The sequence below is a fragment of the Rhipicephalus microplus genome, chromosome 10, assembly GCF_043290135.1.
Source record: "Rhipicephalus microplus isolate Deutch F79 chromosome 10, USDA_Rmic, whole genome shotgun sequence".
Lineage (NCBI taxonomy): Eukaryota > Metazoa > Arthropoda > Arachnida > Ixodida > Ixodidae > Rhipicephalus > Rhipicephalus microplus.
In genome coordinates, this window is record NC_134709.1 from 68924883 (window position 1) to 68945167 (window position 20285).

A 20285-nucleotide genomic window follows, 5' to 3' on the forward strand; every position below is an offset into this window, starting at 1 on the left:
GTACGTGCTTTAGATTATTGGAAAGCCACAGCCGTACGGCTTGGAACCTTGTTGCGCGATTTTTCTTGCCCAAGTATTGTGGCGTCTTTTTGAATACGTAATTTAAATAAGGAACCTTTACGAGATGGGATTCTTCATGCAGAGAACGCCATATTAAGCTTTTTCTGGGACGGTTTGCTTCTGCTTCTGTCGACCGGACGAAGGGATGCTGGTCACCGGGTAGCTTTGCCGGGAAAGGAAAACAAAAACCGATTTTCTAGAAAACCACAATGAGTTGGTGAGTCCGACAAGAGGGTCAAAATGTTTATTATCCACAAAGCACACTGCGTTGAGATAACTTCAAAGATAAAAGTATGTGAACGGCCTCATGAAAAATGTGTAATGGTTTGGTACTTTTAAAGTGAGAATGTGTGCGCATCACGTGGTGACACGTGGTGAAAAAAAATGAACACTCTCTCGGGCTTGCACCGACAAAATGGCAACAGCTGAAGAAACATTTGGGGGCACAGAAATGTTGTCCCGAGAGCAATCACGCAAGGTAGACTCAATTCCAGGGCGGGTATGGCGACGGGAACCGCGTTATTGGACGGGGTGCGGGCGGGTATGGCGACGGGACCCGCGTTATTGGTTGGGGTGCGGGAATGAACGACAGATGGCGGCAGTACTGCTCTTCGTGAATATTTAAGTTCTCGAGCTTGTTGAAATACCAACCACAGCGCAGACACTCGAACATCGACCTCGGCCGCCAGGAGCAGGAATGCCGAGCGTAGTATGTCGGCAGACTCCAAAACACCTCCTGGCACAATCCGCACATAAATGCGTTCGGGTGTATCTGGGCGTTCCTGAAAGTGTGAGACAATAGCCGTTTCTGGTAAATAAATTTGGTAGGCAAAGGCGAATACAATACTGAGCTGCGGTTTTCGCACTAAAACAATATTATCCCCTCTCAGAGAACCTAGTCGACACTGCTATATAGACCTATAACTCACATTTAGATAAAAAAATGGCAGAGCCCACGTACAGTGGGAATCGATGATATGCGAAGCACGAATGAGAAATGTTGATGTGACTAAAATCAGCGCAACGTTACGAGGTGGAGATAAATGATGCCGTACATGACTTTCGTGTCATGCTTATCATGTTTCGATGTGTCGTTTACCTTCGTGATCTGTTCACATCACGTAATACCAAATTTAGTGTATGTGGAGCTAGCGAAACAGCTGCGAGCATGCTATGAGCGTGGTATGTTGTCATGTTCTTACATGACACGCGTGTCAGGATTATGTTTGCACCAGTTATATTTCGTCATTAATTGACGTCGCGTAACCCCAAATTCGGTATATGTGGAGCCAGCAAAACGGCCGCGTGCGCATCATGAAGGGACCCTTATAGTCCAATGTAGCATTGACGCGCACGCACACTGGGCACAGCGACGCTATGTTAGCAAAACGCGAGCGCTCTATAGTTTGACGCCAGACGCGACCAGCGTCCGTCGGCGCGGCCCGACGGCAACCGGCGCGAAATGCAGCGTGATGCGTTGCCCAGACAACACTGCGTCTCCCTCTTTTTCCTGACGGAGGGACGCCGGACGAGCTGAAACTCGCATGCGTCGAAGCAACGCAGCGCGGCGCGAGCCTGCGAATGTATGACAAGACCGACGCCTGACGTGGCAACGCCGGCGTGACGCGACGAAATGAACGCCGGCGAGCACGCGCACAGTGTCACGTCAAAATGTATTGGCACCTTGACTGTGGCATGTAGTCATGTTCTCACATGACACGCATCTCATGATTATCATGTTTGCTCCAGTCACATACCTTCGTCATCCATTATCGCCAAGTAATACCAAATTTGGTATAAGTGAAGCTAGCGAAACGGCAACCAGTGCATCATGAGCGTAGCATGTAGTCATGTTGCATGACACGCATGTCATGATTTTCACGTTAGGGTCTTTCACTTGTGTTCACTATGCAATCATGTCATACCATACCAGATTTGCAACATGCCGTGTGAAACCATCGAAAGAGGTGCAGGACCATGAAATGTAAATCATGACATTCATGACATACCTCATGATTTTCATGTTATGACTAGTCAAATATCTTCTTCATACAGTCACGTTATGCCATTTCAAGTTTGGTATTGATACCATTATCCAAACGGGTAGGACAGCTAAAAGTCGTAGGCAGCTAGATAGGTAGATAGATGCGCTCAAAGTCGCCGAAGTTCGCTCAGAAATGCTTCGCATTTAATACATGCTACAGGCGCGCGCGGTTCATGCTGGTAATTTATGGTGGAAAAGGCTGGACAAACAGTGCAGGCGCCTCAGACAGCATGGCTGACGTGTCGATAACAGGACCTGCCTTTGTCAAGGACGTCTTGTCACTCTTGGCGTGTTAGCATCGACGTCATCTCCTGTGGTGGCATTTGTCTCTGTTGGTAATTGCCGTCTCCAAAAAAAAAGCTACAGCAGAAGAGCCCTCGCTTTATATGACGTTGACAAAGTAAGGTAGGTAGGATAATAAGATAGGTCCTCCCATCGAAATGCCGCGTAGTCAAAGGCATTTGCACTGTTCATCGTACTTTATCTCGCGACGTGTTTCCATCTGTCGGCTCCAACAGATAATGCATGTTACCAATGCTAATTGTAAGTTCAGAGATCTTGCTATCATTTTGGAAAAACCGTGTCCCTCTCTCATTCATAGGGGCGGGGGACCCAACGTAGACGTCGGCCATGATCATGTAAGCTCTGGCGTCAGCGTGCTGTATGAAGCGAGTTGGTCTGCATGTTCACTTTTTTAGCCCATAAAAGACACGAGGATGTACAAGCGTCTCTCACCGCGTTCCATTGCACCCTGTGTGTGGGCTAAAAAAAAACCTGAGTTGACCGGCCATGCTTTCACTAAACACGAAACGTAATTTGATATCGCCGGTTGATCGCATTGTTACCGGCTGGGGAAAATTTTCTTGTATTCGCCAATGGACCGACACACACCAATAATTTGTCACCGTGGCGTTAATCCACGTTATTCACAAACTTTAATCCACTGCCAATTCACACTTGATGCGCTAGAAAGTCGTCAGTAACTAAACATGGTGTAATTCACATTTCACTTGCCTCACGCCGCGATCACATCCTATAATCAGTTGGAATTCAATTACTGATACAGTTGTTTTGCATACGAGTAAAGAGGGAGCTGAGAAGAATTTATTCATTCGTTCAGGAGGGTGGGGGGGGGGGGGTTCCACGTGAATTATGCTCGTGCACATCAACCTACAATTCGCCCATTTAAGACTTCAAATTTTAGGAATTATTGCAAGGCCGGTCAAGAAAATACTCGTAGAACCACGCACCAAATCTCCCAAACAGCAAACGTTCTGATCATCAAAACCTGATGATCATCAGATACCTGATCAGAACAAGAATGACAATTTTGTAACTGCACGAGTTGAAAAGCGAGATGTCGAGTGGTTAGAGCTTAATTTAAACGTGCGCACGAAGGATAGAAGCACGAGGGCAGTGCTAACACCTGCACCTGGCGTTTTCTCGAAACCCTCCGAAGAATAGACAGGTGCGGCAACTTGCAGTAGAAAACTCTGCGAAAAGTTTCAATAAAACACCAGTGAATACGATGTCGGCACTGTACTAGTCTATTTTCATCGTGCATAAGCTTAAATTTAACTGAAACCACTCGGCACGCAAGAACAACTAGCCCAAATGCAAAACCTTTTCAATGAAAACCGACTAATCGAACTACCTTTTAACGATTAGTCCTTGCGTATAGTTTTGTTAATTTGGTTCTAGCCTTAGAACACGAATCAAACTATTTTTGGCAACCACACCTTGCCTTTGCAAATTAAGGGAAGTAAAAACAAATCAAGCAGAATTTTCTTTAAGGTGTAGCTATACCATTTACATTACAGTTACTTCTAAGAACATCCTCTATACATCCCTCGTCATCATTGTCTGTTAGTTATCAATAATATTGTGTAACAAAGAAAGAAATAACTGCCCCAGCACTCAGTACAAGCGGTTAACCAGCGAAAGCTGAAGCGTTCTGCCCCGTTGTTGGGTAGTGGGTTCAACCGCACGTTGCACTGAATCCTTTCACAATTATTGCTTACATGTTCATGGTTCTTAATGAGGTCAGATGCACATTTGGATTGGGCTTAGCGCAGTGTTCATTCCGCATGCCGCACATTGTGCCTCGCTTGATCATGGTGATGATAGAGTAATGAGGGGTTAAATGCGTTTTGCAATGCGTTAATCGCTATGGTTGTCCCCGAACCACAGGTAGTCACAGACATCGCCGTCGAAGCCAAATCCCACCAAATCCCGCGGGGCGAGCACCCACTTCGAAGCCAAAGTGGGTGCTCGCCCCGGCGAACGCGCTGCCGCAATCGTCGCATTGACGCCGCAACGCCACGTTGTTGCAAGCGCTTGACATCGCGAGCTAAAGGCCTGACTTCACGTGTTCGTCGCAGCGCGTCAGCGCGAGGCGTGGCGCGAGGCTGTTTGACGCGGCGCCGCACCCCCTCCCCTAAAGAGGGAATGGCGCGTGGCTACGCGAAGCCGCGCACTGGCTCACTCTCTATGAGAGAGGGCTCGACGCCGCATCAAAAAGACGCGCCGACGCGCGGCGACGCATATGTGAAGTCAGGCCTTAACTCAACACAAAATGACGAGCGTGCTTGAGTACGATGTTGCGAACGACGTAACTGTTAACTGCGAACGACGTAACCAATGTAAACTGCTCATGAAATCGCTGTCGAATGGTTTTTCGTTTTTTTCTAGTTATATACAGCTTTCGCTGTAAAAGAAGCCCTCGAGTGTAGTACACTTCGTTTCACCCTTCTAATTTTGATGCACAAAAAAGGACTGCTGTCTAGAACTATACAGCCCGAGATAATACTCCAGCAAAAAACTTAGAAACGAAACACTGAAAATATCAAATGTATTACTCACCCATTCATTGGTGCAGGAATGCATAAGGCGTTTTGAGGACTTGCACCAAGATCTTGAAAAGAGGGTTCTTTATTACAAGGAGAGAAAGTAAAAACTGAAAAATATTTGTTCTCCAGCTTTATGGAAAAGGCAACGAGGTCTAACAAAGGGATCTGCACAATTGAAGATATTTTGGCAGTGTTAAAATGCATACACAATTTGTCACAGCAATGTTGCGGTAATGGACAACAAAAACATCAGTGAACTTACTGATTGCAAAATTGTATAGATGCTATAATCACTTCAAATACATGGTGTCACATGGTAGTTGAATTACACACACTGACAAAAGGTACCACTTTTCAATATAATAATTAGTACCTACTTAGGACTTATTGCACTAGTTTTAAGCTGAGGAAAGCATAAAGACAACGAAAATGCCACAAAGGAAGCAAAACAAAGAGCTGCATCTATTACAGCTCAATCTAAAGGTTCTGTCATATATTACAAAATACGTGATGTAATGATGACGTCATCAAGGTGCAATCCTTAACCTCGCGACTGATTTGAACAGTGGGATGGTTGAAAGGCTGGTCCTGATGCCGGCTGAGCACCCTCGATATCACGCTTCGTCTTCCAGATACCTTATGAAACGAGATTTGAAGAAGGAATGGCTATTGACGTGTTAATGAAGCATAAGTACACTGTGCGAAGCATGGCCGAGAAAGAAGTCGCCTCGCGTTTTTTACCATGCGTCCACTCCACGTAGAACGTAACAAACAAAATCTCGAAACATCACTTGAAATAGCAAGGGAAAGAAGAGAACTGCTGATCCGCTGTTTCTGCATACTTCACACCAATTCGTACCGTGATAAGCTTTTGCACCATTCGTGTGCACGCCACCGCCACCACCAACGGTCACTTTTCTAGTTCGATGAGGCGCACGTTTCGAAGACTTCCGCTTTAACGTAAATTCAGCTCGGGGTAAAACGATTTGATGCTGTAAGGAAAGGACTTAAAGACGCCGAGGAGCATCAAACCAGAACTAAAGACGAGCGGAGAGCAGGTGGCACGAAGGCGCCAACAAGAAATGAAGAAGAGAAGAAGAAGGCACGTGCGATTACGAGTCAACTGTGCGCCAATCAGCTCATGACCAGTGGTGGCCCATAGAGGTGGCGTGCCACGATTGGACCACGGGCGACCATCACGTGGCAGTGGGCTTTGTGGCTGGGGACGAGCCGAAGCAGCGGCAGACGGGAGACAGCGGGCCGAAGCGTCGGACGCAGGTGATCCAGGTTCCGGCCAGGGAACGCGGCCGTCCACGCTGCTGCCGTCCAACCACTAGCTTGGGCGGCATTGCCGGCACGAGTGCTGCATCTCGGGGCGCGGCCTGGCCTGCTGTTCTCTTCCTTGCCGAGGGCATCGCGGATCTCGGCGAGGCGTCTCCGCGGTCAGCCGTTGAACACAGCGATGAACGTGGCCTGGCTAATGGTCACGGTTGCGTCGAGCATCGCGTCTCGGCGCACGCTCTTCGCTGGACGGGCTGGCCATCCCCCGCATGGATCATCGCGTCTCCGATGCGGGTTGACTGCTCCGTGGCCGAACCCATGCCATCAAGCGCCGGTGTCACGAGAGTGTCGCACTTCGGCAAGGGACGAGCGAGATGTTATGCCGGGCGAGACGCGGGCGTGTGTACGGAGGACCATGGAGCCGGGCGAGGTTCAGGGTGGCCGAGGATTCAGATGCCAGGAGAGTTGCTGCCTGAATCGAGGATCGCCGAGTGGTGCCGAGCCGTACCGAGTGACGCTCCAGCCTCGGAAGTGGGCCGCGAGCTCACGAGGTGCGCACCCGAGGGTACCTGGCTGTGCCCTGGCCAAGGCGACGAACGCCGGTGAGTGAGCTGCCGCACCGCAGCTGTAGTGTGCTGGCCAGAACCCGCACGTGGAACCGCTACGCCCGGAAGGTGATCAAAAGCTTGGAAACGAGGTCCGAGGTCGCGCTGGTCAGGGCATCTCCGCCACCGCAGCTCGAGGATTGAGGCCAGGAAGGCAGACGAAGCAGTGCGCCGCTCGAGAGGACGAGTTCCTGGCAGCGTTCCTGAGCCGGACGTGAGACCCGTACGTGTCGGCCAGGTCAAGTTCCGGTGTTTCTGTTCAAGGTCCAAGGCCGAGACCTGCCGAACGGCTCCTGCCTGGGTGCAGTGGCCGGGAGCAGGTTCGTGGATGAGGCCTACCGGGTGTGGTCCTCGTGAGCCGGGGCCTGACCCTGAACCTCAGCAGTTGCGACCCTGACTGCTGGCCGCGACGTCTGACTAAACGGCGCTGCACACGGTAGCGCATCCGTGTGCCGTCAGCCGTTCCAGCCGCTCCAGCCGTGCCACCTTTGCCCTCGCGCACGTCGACGAACGCATCATGTCGGGACGACGAGGACCCAAACTGTGAGGCAGCGTTTTTCCTCTTGCGAACCGAGAACTCTACGCGCTGGACTCGGAGTAAGCGTAGCCGCGAGCTCTCCGTATAATAGAGGTCTGACTCTCGTACATGTTGCGTGACGCTTGGCGTGTAGGGTTGGACATATAGTTTTATTTTCACCTGCCACTTCGTTCTCTAGTGTACAATATAACGCTTCTTTTGATCGCATCCATTGTTGATGTTAATCCTTTTTCGTCCGCTATCAACAAACACAGTGACGAACGTCCTTAACCATCACAGATGCCATTGCCGAAGTGAATTTTAAATTTAGCTGAAGCTAATCGTAGCAGCTCATAATATTATAGCTACTCCATGCTTTAACTTACTTGGGTTTCCCGAGGCATTGGGGTACGCTTGAAAGACGGGTGGCGTTTCGTTCCGAGCTTCTGGAACAGTGCACCTGAAGTAGAGCAAAGAAGAAGTGTTAAAGGCGAACATGTTTTCAGAAATACCGGAGCATGTCTTTATTGTTAAGGACACGTTATAAGCCCTTTCGTTTCCAGCAAGTTCCTTGATTAGCGTATGCCCAGAATTTCTGCAGTTCGCGCAGGACAGGTCGACCGCAAAACAAGGCCACTCTCGAAATGGTGAAGCCAATCTTGCACCAACCTGAACCTGCATGATGCGGATTTTGGGGTGAAGCGATGTCCTTTAACGGAAACCCGTGCGAAGTGCCAAGTGGCAAGAAATTATTAAAAAAAAATCGTAATATATTTTCACTTAGAGCTGGGATTTCCCCTTTTATTGGTCATTACGCTGACCGAAAAAAAAAACCTTCGTATAAAGCAACTTACGTGGAAAAACTGAAGTCGGGTAATTGTGCAAGGCTAATCATTTTCATCGTGAATTCCGTGCAGCGCTATGAGTAGGACGACGGATGAAAGTAGTACACGAGAAAAGCGCTCTACGGAGGAACACCATGCAGTCCACTCGCCCAGCTTAGAATATGAACGCTTCAACTTTGGCGTTTTATTTCACCACAACACAAAAAACAGATGCTTTCGCACTAGACACGTCGTCACATCCGTCCTTTAGCTTGCCACAAAGAACTTGAAAAAAAAACAAAAAAATGATTCTTATTCAAAAGCCACTCATCTGTTGTGGCTTGAAACCTAGTGCCATCAATTTTCTCGTTTCATTATCCCCCCGTGTTTGGCATGAGCGGTTTCAGCGATGAACGTTGAGCTCAGGGGTTTCGCAGTGCAAATTATGCCGTCTTTAACTGTTGTGGAACGGTTTATTTGGCCTCTGTCGACAAAGGCGATGAAATCCAGGCATGCCGGTCACCCGATAGCTTCGCTGGTACAGTAAAAAACAGTTCACAAGTGAGTCACAGCAGGTGCAAAAGCTACTACCCACAAAGTAAATTCAGTCTCAACTTTAAAGATATAAAATACTTTGGAAGACCCACGAAAACGTATAATGGTCTGTAAGTGGGCATGCACGCGCATCTCGTGGTGACACGGTAACAGACAAGGATGATTCTCTCTGCCTTGCATTACCAAGGTGTAAACAGGCGAGGAATCATTTCGAAAAGAACTTTGTCTCGAGAACGCAGCGCAGCTTCGATTGTGGGCCGAATGTGACGGGAAACGCGAGGAAAAGGCACCGAGTGCTCCCCGAAGCAAAAGCTGAAGGCTCTTTTCTGGAAGGAGTGGTAGGAGCAGCTCGTTCGACCACAAAATGGTCATTGTAAAAGCTCATCTGCACTTCGACCAAGTCTCAGCAGTACTTGCCCAAAGCGTAGAAGTCATAACTGTCTCCGAGTTTTATTGAGACCGATGCAAGAGAACCTTGCCCGTTAAGAACAGCTGAACTTCAGTTTGCGCGAACGTTGACAGTCGATACACTCAGCTGTAATTCTAAACGAGCAGATGCCATCCGCAGGCTTCCCTACAAAAAAGCCACTGAAAAAAAAATCTTTGAAGGGACGGAAAAAAAGAAGGCCTGTTATAACTGATCTGCTCACTTGTTGGCCCCAGTTCAACCAAAGCAACGAAACAACGTACTGTCATGCTTGTGAGGGCTGACAACGCACCGTGCCAGCCATGGAAGCCCGCAAGTGTACCACAGTGGCGACGGCATCATTAGTGCTTGCAATATCAAATTTGCGAGAAGGTGGTGTAATCAGGCAGGTAAATGTACCATTGCCGACGACGTCGTTCGCAATACCAGCACCATCGTTGCTGCATCTTCAACGCCACCGCACCACTCGTGCTACAGCCCACCACCGACGGTACGAGTCATGCGGACGTCACGGTACGCTCCAGTACTCGTTGACCTGTGCGCTCATGGCAGCAGCACGTAACGCCGCACAACACGTAAGTCGGTGACAGGTCATCGCAGATCTCCGCGCCTATACGTCGGGGGCACAGGACCCAGACGGCCGACCACCATCGTGTCTACCCGCAGCGTCCGTTTCCCACCATCCTCGCCCACCCCGCGGCTCCAACTGCTGCCGACCAGAGCTACAGCACACCCCCATCGACATTTCGCCCTGCAGACGTGCACCTGCCTGTGAACATGTTTCGACCAACCGCTCTTGGACATTGTCTTGTTCTCGCTTTGTTTTAAGGGCGAAGCTCCTAAAGCCCTGGGTCTGGCCATCGCGTCTGGTTTTGGTACGTGACGACATAGTTCTACGACTCACTTAGCAGGTGCGGATGGACGGACAGACAGAACATCTATTCTTTTCTTGGCATCGTTTTTTCAACCACTCCGCTTCGCTTTTCTCTACTTTTCATACCCATTTCACCTTCCCCAGTGCAGAGTAGCAAGCCACAATTGCTCTTCTGGTCTATCTCCTTGTTTTTCACTCAACCTTGTTCTCTATTGTCTGTCAGTTCTCATGGTGTCTAACCAAGTGAAAGGAGCCCTTAACTTTACACTTCTTTTGAGCATTCTAAGCTAGAGGAGCCAAATTTAGCATGAGAGGTGCTGTCTCAACATAAGCAAGTTGTAATAACGTTCAGGCTGAACCCGAATTCAGGAGATAACACTTCCGCTATAACAAGGAGTGATAAGATATAGCGAAAGGATAGAGCGAAAATATAAATTGTAACTCACGATTCCGCTGGTGCATAAACAGGTACGACGTATTGAGGGCTTGCACCAAGACCTAGAAAAGCGGATTCTTTGTTAAAAGGAAAGAGAGAAAAATACTTAAAAATGCTTTTTTTGCAACTTTACGGAAAAGGCCACAAGGCCTAACAGAGGGATCTATGCCATTGAAAATTTTTTGGCAGTATTTAAATCCGTACACATAGTACAACATTTGACAGCACTGTCAGTTTCCGATAATACACAATAAAAAAATAACGTGAACTAACGGATTGTCGTACCGAATACATACAATTATGTCAAATATATTGATCCACGTGGGACATGGTAGTTGTATTATGCACACTGACAAATAAAGAAGTTACTACTTCGTTGTTAATTAATTAGTACCTACTTAGCACTTATTGCACTAGCTTTCAAGCAGTTATAAAGCCTTGAAGACATCTAAAATGCCATGCATATAGCAAGCAAAGAAAGGGGCAGTACATAGACTACAGCTAATTTTGAATGTCACGTCATGAAATATCAGAGTTGCAAGGGAAAAGATCGGCGATAATTCTTCGGGGTAGTTCTGTGCTCTTCGAGGCTAGAACGGGAGTATTGCGGACCAAGACGTACTGAGCAAAATACGAAGGCACAGACACGGAATGTAGTGCGTGTGGAGAGGAGGAGGAAACGGCTGAACATTTATTAATGTTCTGTAAAGGGCTCTACCCTGTAGGCGAAAATAATGGCGCCGAATTTTTCAAAGCATTCGGGTTTAGTGACAGCGAAGGCAAAATAAACTTTAAATGGGTGAAAATAACCAGGAGGAGGTTAATTGACTGGTGGCTACAATCGAGGTGCGAGTGAAATCTAATCCTTCAACACATAGTGATAGTACTTTGCTTTATAGCTAGGTGGCGTGAGCTACCGCCCGATCTAAAGGGCACAGGCGGATCCATCCATCCATCCATCCATTCATCCATTCATCCATCCATCCACGCGCTCTCGTGTTCACTCTTAAAAAATTGCGAGTGTAAACTTGGATCGGGTGTTGGAGCATGTGACTATCACGACTTAATGGTTTGAAATGGGCCACCCAATAATAAAAATGCCGCACATGCTACTGAGTCTTTTCTTACGGTAACGTAGTGGGTGCCTATCTAGTTTAACAAAGTTTCGCGTGCATTATTTCTGTGGTTTAAAGCATACTACCCATTACACAGAATCCAACCGCATGCGAAAGCTTCACTTACACAAGTCATTGCGAATTCGGTACGCACTATTGGGAAAGAAAATTGCTATCACGTTCAACTCTTAAAAATTGGGGGACCCTTAAGCTTCGCTTTATAACTTACCTGGGATTTGCGAGGCACTGGCGTATGCATAGAAAACGGATGGCGTTTGGTGTGGGCCTTCTGGAACAGTGCACCTAAAATAGAGCAAAAAAAAAAATGTCAAGACAAATGTGTAGCTTTATGCATACCGGATTATGCTTGTTACGGAGACGTTTCATGCCCTTCGTCTTCCGTTCCCCGATTAGCTGACAACCGTAATTTCCGCACATTACTTGGCACAGATCAGCCACACACAAAAAAGGCTGCTCTATGAATAATTAAGTGAATATTGTCCACACTGAAGTGTGACTTTGTCACCAGGTGATGTCCTCTTGCACAAGCTAATGCGAACTCTGAAGTGGCACAGAATTCTGTGGAATTGTGCTATATTTCACTTAAAACCAGAGTTTTGCTGATTTTAGCTATTACGCGGACAAAAACAAGCTTACATATAGGAGAAGTGGCTTAGAAAAAAATCGCACCATCCCACGCTAAACGTAAGCATGATTAGCATTCGAAGCAGCGCATGGGCCCACTTAAGCATTCCATTCATCGCAGGGATCTTGCCCGATATTTGCGCGTTCTTGCGAGGGTGGCACAGCATGAATTCACTTAAGTTTATCTTGCCGTTACTTGTTCCGAACTCTTGTTTGAAAAACGCCACGCGGTTTCATCGGCGTGCCATGTGGGAGATCGTGCTCTCATCGCACGTCTGCAAAATCTCGTTCCCCAACGCCATCGCGTGATTAGTGAGAGAGTGTAAGGGGGAGGGGCCATAACCTCTTACACAGCCCCTTGCACAGGCCGGAACGCGTTCTGGCAGTTCTTGCTGTTCCAAATGTGCAGTAAGCGCGGTAACGCCACACACAGGATTGAACGCTGCCATAAGCTGCTTCGCACCTGGAAGCTTTGCTTTGAAATCACGTAATCGTGCAAACCTCAATACTGCCTCCGTGAATTTCGTGCCGCGCTCATAGGTAGGACGACGGATGCAAGAAGTATAGTGCACGAGAGAGACGTTCGAGACGAAAACAGCAATTTACTCGGCCTGCTTACAATTATTAATGCTTTATCTACGATTGTGGGAAGTATCTAGGAGAATGACAACGTCAGATGCTCCCGGACAAAAAAATGTCGTTACGACGGTCTTTCAGCTTGTAGCAACGGCGTTGAAAATACAATAATTGTTATTGAAAAGCCACTTGCAATCTATTTTGCGGCTTGGAACATTGATCCACGCCCTTGCATGATCAAGAATTGTGGTTCATCTTGCATGCGTCATTTTCATGAGGAACGTTCACCCCATGGGTTTTCCCCTTTTGCAGAGAATGACTAACTTGTCGAATGATTTGATTCGTCTGTAGACAGAGGGGAATAAATCTATAGGCACGCTGGTCACCAGGTTACTTGGCCGCGAAAGTGAAAAATCGGATGTCTTCGCGTACCACCACGAGATGGTGAATCCGACACCAGGTTCAAAATGTTCATCCACAAAGCACACACCGTTGATATGATTTCTGAGATAAAAACGTTGTGGGACGCATGAAACATGTGCAGTAGTTTGATACCTTGTCAGTGAGCACGTACGCGTATCTAAGGGCAACAAGTGGTTAAAAAGAAGGATTCTCTCTGACTTGCACTGAGCAAGTGGCAAATGTTCAAGAAGCATATTGGGGGGGGGGGGGGGGCTATGAATGTTGTCTCGACAATAAGCAGGCAAGGTAGCAGTAAATATAGGGTGCGTCTGATGGGAGACACAAGGCGAACATACATATTGCATGCTTTCGGAAGCAAGAGTTATTGGCTACCGTGGCATCAATGACATCTTACGAGATTTTTTTGCACTTAAAGCTCTTTTCTGGAATGAAGGGTGGTATCACCTAGTACAATCAGCAGAGCTTTTGCTGCGAAATATTTATTGGAAAAGCTCACCTGCATTTCTAGAAGTACCAGAGATCAGTATGAATTTAATTCAGATAGATTGAAGAAAACCGTCCTCGTTTACAACAGCCGAATTTATCTTTGCCCACAGGATCACAGTCGACTCGCCAGTTATTCGAAACGAGCAGATGTCAGGTGCAGGTTCATGTACGCAAAGCTGCTGGAGAAATTTTTTTTTTGGGAAGCAACGGTGAAACTAATACTTGTTGCAATTACGATCTGCCTGCTTGGGAGGCACCAGACAACCCATGGAGATTGAACAACGGCACGCCGTACTCGTGTCTCTTGACAAAAAGCCGCGCCACTTATCGAAACTTGCAAGGGTCTTGGAAGCGCACTACGGTGCCGATGGCCTCATTCGCTCTTGCAGGGTGAACTGGCAAGCATGCGTTTCTTGCGATCAGGCTGAGACAGAGACTACCCTATTGAACCGTGTTTGAAACTTTGCGTCGCCGCGAATGTTGGTTCTTTGCACGTTCCGGCCTGCGTCACGCAAGCAAGAAAGAATAGCGCGCGTGCACAAGGAGCGGTAATGGTCGGCGCTGAAGGAAGAGCGATTCCGAAGTCATGTCAATAAACAGGTACCTTAGCCAAATGCCTTTACGATGGCGTCGAGTCTGATTATGGTGTCTGGAACGCCATCGCTTTAACAAATCTAATAATGAGAACCAAGAGAAAATAATAGTGGTAACAATGTACTATATTGCCAAAACTATAACTTGCCACTTCTATGGGGCAAGTTACCTTTTCGAGTGCTTTTCTCTTGCACTACACAAATACTTCTAAAAACATCCCCTATACTTCACTTGGCATTATTACCTGTTAGTTAAAATTGTGTGTAAGAAACAAAAACAAACGAGCCCTGAAATTTGTACTTTCTGCCCTTCTAAACTAGAGTTATTAAAAATTGAGGTGAAAATCGCTATGCGAAAATAAACTGCGGTAACGTACTGGCTGAACATAAATTCAGGAGATAACACACTCCTGCTGTAGCACCGAATGGTAACATTCTGAAAATAAATACTGTAACTCACAATTCTGGTGGTGCATGAGGAGGTGTGGTTTCTTGAGGACTTGCACCAACGTCTGGAAAAGTGGATTCATTGTCAGCAGAAAACCAAAAAAAAATTAAGAAAATATTTGGTATATTTACGGAAAAAGCGACGAGGTGTGACAAAAGTCTGTGCCATGGAAGATGTTCTGGGAATACTTAATTCGCTCTTGTGCACTTCCCTAATCAGTGTACAGGGTAGCCAAGCGGATGTCTTTCTGGTTATATTCCCTGCCTTCTCCCTTTCTTCCTCCTTGAAATGTGTACACGTAGTACAAAATCTCACACGGCAAATTCGTTTTGTGATAACACACAATCAAGAAAATATTGTGCCCCGCCACGGTGGTGTAGTGGCTAAGGTACTCGGCTGCTGACCCACAGGTAGCGGGATTGAATCCCGGCTGTGGCGGCTGCATTTCTGATGGAGGCGGAAATGTAGGCCCATGTGCTCAGATTTGGGTGCACGATAAAGAACCCCAGGTGGTCGAAATTTTCGGATCCCTTCACTACAGTGTCTCCCATAATAATATGGTGGTATCGGGCGTTAAGCCTCACATATCAATAATCAATCAAGGAAATAACATTCTGAACTCACAGATTTCATTAGTAGATAAATGCTATATTTATTTCAAATACATAGTGCCACGTGAGGCATTGTAGCTAGATTATGCACATTAAGAAATAATAGGTTGCTACTTCTCGATATGATAATTAGTGTCTACTTAACACTTCTTGCACTAGGTTTTTAACTGTTGGAAAGCGTCAAAAGCATTGAAAATACCACTCATAGTAAGCAAAAAAGGAAGAATCCATAAATTGCAGCTAGTTTTAAATGTCACATAAATTACGAACTTCGAGGTTGTGATGACGTCATCAAGCCGTAATATTCAACCCCGCGACTTTGTATAATGGGGCTGTCTGAAGCTTCATAGCGTCAAGCCGAATTGAGCGTCCATTGCACATGCATAAACATTTAGATGCGTCCTGCAACATTTTTTTTTCCAGCATGATCAGAAAATAAGTCCGATTGGTCGAAAGAGGCTGTCGAATTCGATTCAGTTTAACAAATGGAAAAGATGCGACAACAGTACCAAACTTCTTAAAAAAGAGGAAACTCCAACGTCAATAATGCGTCAGAAACATGCCCATACATTGTTCTTGTGCAGTATACTGAACACTGAATTAGAAATGCCGACACCTTAATTTTTAAAACCTTCAGACACCACGAAAACTCGACAAGAATAGGGGCGCTCTGAAACTGATTTCCGCAATAGTAATAGAGGATTGAACGTCCCACGACCACAATATGATTGTGAGACGCCGTAGTGGAGGGTTCCGGAAACTTTGATCACCTGGGGTTCTTTACTGTGCACCCTAATCTGAGCACACGGGCCTATAGCGTTTTTGCCTCCATCGAAAATGCAGCCGCTGGAGCCGGGATTTGATCCAGCGACCTGCGGGGTCAGCAGCCGAGTGCCTTAGCCACTGGACCACCGTGGCTGGTTAAACCAATTTTCACTAAAATTGGTGCGTTTCTTCACACCTTTTTTTCTCACAAATAATTTTCAGCTAGAACGTTCTTTCAAGTTCATTTTTGAGGAGACTAATTGTCAAGCGGCACTGAAAAAAAAATTGTCCGTTATCTTTGTTTCTTGGTTACTTATTCGTATTGTGTTATCACGTGATCGTAACGATGACAAAGGCAGCAGTAGGCAGGATGAGGCTATTTGGATGAACTTGTGGTCATGAAACGGCGAACTGAGCGTCGGAAGTCGATTAACTGCTCCACGGCAAGACGCGTCGGCATTTATACGCATGTGACATTTGCACATTGGAACGTTATCGCTGATGGGCACGTTTCTTCGATAATAAACCCAGCTGCTCGCGTTTGCAGGCTCGGGCACAACACATGATCCTAAAATAATTTGCAGTGGACCGGTAGCAGAAAAACGCAGAACGAAAGGCGCTTGTGTGGTTTAGCTGTGAAACGCACTTGGATTGCCAGCGGCGTTATCAATTGATAATGCCACTTTTTTTGTTTACTTCAATGTTCTTTACTTTGAATGTGCCGATTCTGCTTGGGCCTCTTGTGGGCTGCGGTGTTGTCAAATAAGTTAAACATGAAGATAAATATGAAGGGCACGTAGCGCGTAGGCAGAATAACCGCTGTTCAGGACGGGGTGGATTAGCGGAACATGGGCGAAGCCTTCACTCCGCAAAGCACGTAGTCAGTCTGATAGTGATGATGCGGCGAGTGGAAAAAAAGGGGGGGCGGGGGGGTGGGGGAGGAAGGTCAGTCACTATAGCTCCGCTGTTGGCACTTATAGACGTGCAGTGCGTTAGTGCCTTATTCCACTTGCGAAGCGGCCCTGTCCACCCCCCCCCCCCTCCTTAAGGTTGTAGAGTAGTTTGAACGTTGCACCACATCTGCACGCGTAAGGCTTTTCAGCGGTTTGAGTCGGGCAATATTTTCTCTTACCTGGTTCTTGCGAGGCATTAGGGCATGCATCGAAGGCGGGGGGCGTTTCATCCCGGGCTCCTTCAACAGTACACCTAAAATAAAGCGAAAGAAAATAGTGGAAGCCCCCGAGTGTTTTAGCGACGCGTAGCCAGCACCAGCTTTGTCACTCATATAGCGTCGAATTGTCTGGGAAGGGTTAAGTGAATCCGATTGTCGCATCTGGAACATGTATAATGTAGACCTTAGCGCGCGAGCTGTCGCTTCTAAGCAAAAAGGGGCATGAAATTCAAAGGCTTTTTATATCAAATATTTACTTGAAACTGAGGTCGTTTTATTAGTGAGGCCTGTCCTTGATTGATATGTGGGGTTTAACGTCCCAAAACCACCATATGATTATGAGAGACGCCGTAGTGGAGGGCTCCGGAAATTTAGACCACCTGTGGTTCTTTAACGTGCGCCCAAAGCTGAGCACACGGACCTACAACATTTCCGCCTCCATCAGAAATGCAGCCGCCGCAAGTGAGGCCTCTCCTAATGAAGCCTATAGATAAGGTAAGTTACGGTAAAAAGCGTGGCTTTAATGTCGCGTAACCATGCAAGACTTGCAAAATCTTGATGGGAGCCGACAGATGGAAACAACGTAGTGGGATAATCATAAGACGAACAGGTGAAGTGCCTCAGACTGGCTTGCTGACGTTTCGATAGGAGGACCTACCGCGACTTTGAAAAAGACAAGTCCTCCTATTGAAACGTCGGCCAGCCAGTATGAAGCACTTCACCTGTTCATCTTATGATTATCCCACTACATGCAAGACTTGGTGTTTTAACCACGAGGTCTGCGCTCATGAATGGGACGACGGACTGAAGTACACGAGAAAGGCTCTTGAAACAAAGAATCAACTAGCTCAGCTTACATATCTTAATGCAGCCTTTTGTAGAATAGTATTTGGCTGAATTAAAGTGTGAGACACTTTCGAACTAAAACGACGTCAAGTCGGTTGTTCGCTTGTTATCGCAGCGTGCTTCAATGCAACACAGTTAAACCGAATGCTTGTGCATTCAAGGTTGATCTACAATTTCGAAACACCCAACAAAGCTACACAAGCTTTGTTGGAATTTGAGTAAGAATAGCCGCCTCTTTGATAGTAAGCATAACATTTTGAAACCATTCGAACCGGAACAAGCCAACGTTGAAAAGCGTTTCAGCTGCAAAAGTGAGCCATTCTCAATTTCGATTGCCATTTTTCGAGACAACAAACTCTGACGAACTGCAAGACCTAGATGTCTGCATTGCCAATAAAAAGTAATGAACGGTTTCAAACGTGCGAAGGCTCACCGCTCGTTGGCTGCCATTACGGATGAGGGTCGTCGGGTTCTAGCACGGAATCGCAGACAGGCTTAGCGTACCCGCTGGTGTTGCTTCTCGGGAACTGGAGAGTAGTGGTCCCTCCCTTCAGCTGTTGACGAATGTGCGAGCTAAGCTGCGGAAGTGTACTTCTTCTCTCGCTCTTTGACGTCAGCGTCTGACGCATGCGCATTCTGCGCGGCGAAACTGCGCGAACACGTGGCAATGACGATAGGATTATTCATTAGGTTTTTTGTTACGAAGCGGGAGTGAGATAGGATTGAATCTTGTACAGATAAGGGAACGTGGCGTGCGTCGATGGCGAACCTAAGGACCAACGCCCGGCTCAATTCAGTTGCCCAATAATACCCGAAAGACGCCGGTATACTGTGGACGTTCCTCGTAAAAGACGCATGCCTTAACTGCAAGATCGGTTCGTAGATGACTTCGAAATTCACCTTTGTCCAGAAATTATGCACGTTCACACGCTGGTACGTGACATAAAATAGCAAAATAACAAGACAGAGAGCCTTTGCGACGTCATGTTTTAATGTGATGAGTTTCCGCCAGTGTAAATTTCTGCCGAAATCGCAAACCGATTTCCCTTTATCAGTTTGCGTGGCATGAAGCGAGAAAACAAAACAAAAAGATGGTCAACGCTCTTTAACACAGCCATAACTGGCTAGCCATGTTTTTTTTAGCACGAATGCTATGGCCTCGAAGATATACCGTGGCGCCACCTACGTGATGACGTCACACATTTCCCGCTCTTTTGCTGTGGACACCTTGCGTGCGTCCCTTTGTTTTGAAGCACGGTGCTTAAAGAAGCGGTAAGACCTGGTAATACGGGCAAGCAAACTACGAATTCGTGCTCCCGGTGGTGCTCTCGTGTCTCATTGGCATCGTTATATGGCGACTAAGAACCGGTGAAGCCCTGGGGGACGATGCAAGTGGTGTCGCGAAAGCAAAGCTGCCATATTCCACGACTACTACCCAGCAAGGCGAGCGCATGCATCCTATCTGTGTCGGTAAAACGATCGCAGCGCTGGCCTCTCTAGTGGTGGCCCTCGCGGCCAATAGGAACAAAATAGATCGAGTGTCTTGGCCTCTCGGGCGCTTGTGCAGAGTTTTCTGGCGAGAATCTCTTTACGTTTCGTGCCTTTTTGCATGTCTTCCTAGGACGCTTGTACTCGCATTCTGTAAGTTCCCATAAAGCTACGTGGGCGAAAACATAGGAATCAGGCGATTTACACATACCATACAGCAATGTAGCGTTATAAGTTTGAATTTAGTGGAAAGAAGTAAGTCCAAAATGACAAGTGCAATGCAGCTATTGTCATTTCTGAAATAAAACAGAATTACACACTGTACTGATTGATGTAACTACTGGTCCAACCATATTTTGTTTAGATGGTCCGGACTTTCGCATTTGTAGGAAGCCATTGGCCTCATCAATGCTGGACGTAGAAATTAGGCTGAACGTTTTCTAGATACGACGATGTCAAGAATTGACAGTTAGACTTCTTACGTGTTCACATCAGAATTCAAAATATATTCTATAAACACCGACTAAAGGACAACGAGTTGCAAGGTCTGCCCAGGAGGGATTCAAGGAAACGGGAACCACGCAGCGCGCTGCATGCTTTGATCATGCTGTGACTTCGGTGGCAATGAAAAGAGGCTGGAGTAGCT

The 20285-nt window shown here is 47.0% G+C and overlaps 1 protein-coding gene across 3 annotated transcripts; it reads right to left on the reverse strand.

Annotated features, from left to right (window-relative positions):
* Positions 1-274: 274 nt before the first annotated feature.
* On the reverse strand, positions 275-18739 carry LOC119181625 (uncharacterized). 3 transcript variants are annotated; one of them, XM_037432873.2, is made up of 8 exons: positions 18585-18739; positions 17267-17340; positions 14771-14822; positions 11817-11890; positions 10483-10534; positions 7743-7816; positions 4967-5018; positions 275-842 (listed from the first exon to the last, which is right to left on the reverse strand). In XM_037432873.2, exons 1-8 carry the CDS (start codon positions 18599-18601, stop codon positions 545-547), a joined length of 693 nt encoding a protein of 230 aa, XP_037288770.2. In that variant the 5' UTR covers positions 18602-18739; the 3' UTR covers positions 275-544. The 3 variants fall into 3 exon arrangements, with proteins under 3 accessions (XP_037288770.2, XP_075731905.1, XP_075731904.1); XM_075875790.1 differs by having other exon boundaries at positions 4967-5033; XM_075875789.1 differs by lacking the exon at positions 17267-17340 and having other exon boundaries at positions 18585-18738.
* Between the last annotated feature and the right edge of the window lie 1546 nt (positions 18740-20285).

Bases quoted from the DNA above. Each gene is read 5' to 3' on its own strand.
- LOC119181625 (XM_075875789.1), bottom strand. The intron at 5,019-7,742 runs GTAAGTTAAAGC...CCTCTTTTCAAG, and splicing joins CAATGCCTCGGGAAACCCAA to ATCTTGGTGCAAGTCCTCAA. The intron at 843-4,966 runs GTGAGTAATACA...TCACACTTTCAG, and splicing joins ATTCCTGCACCAATGAATGG to GAACGCCCAGATACACCCGA.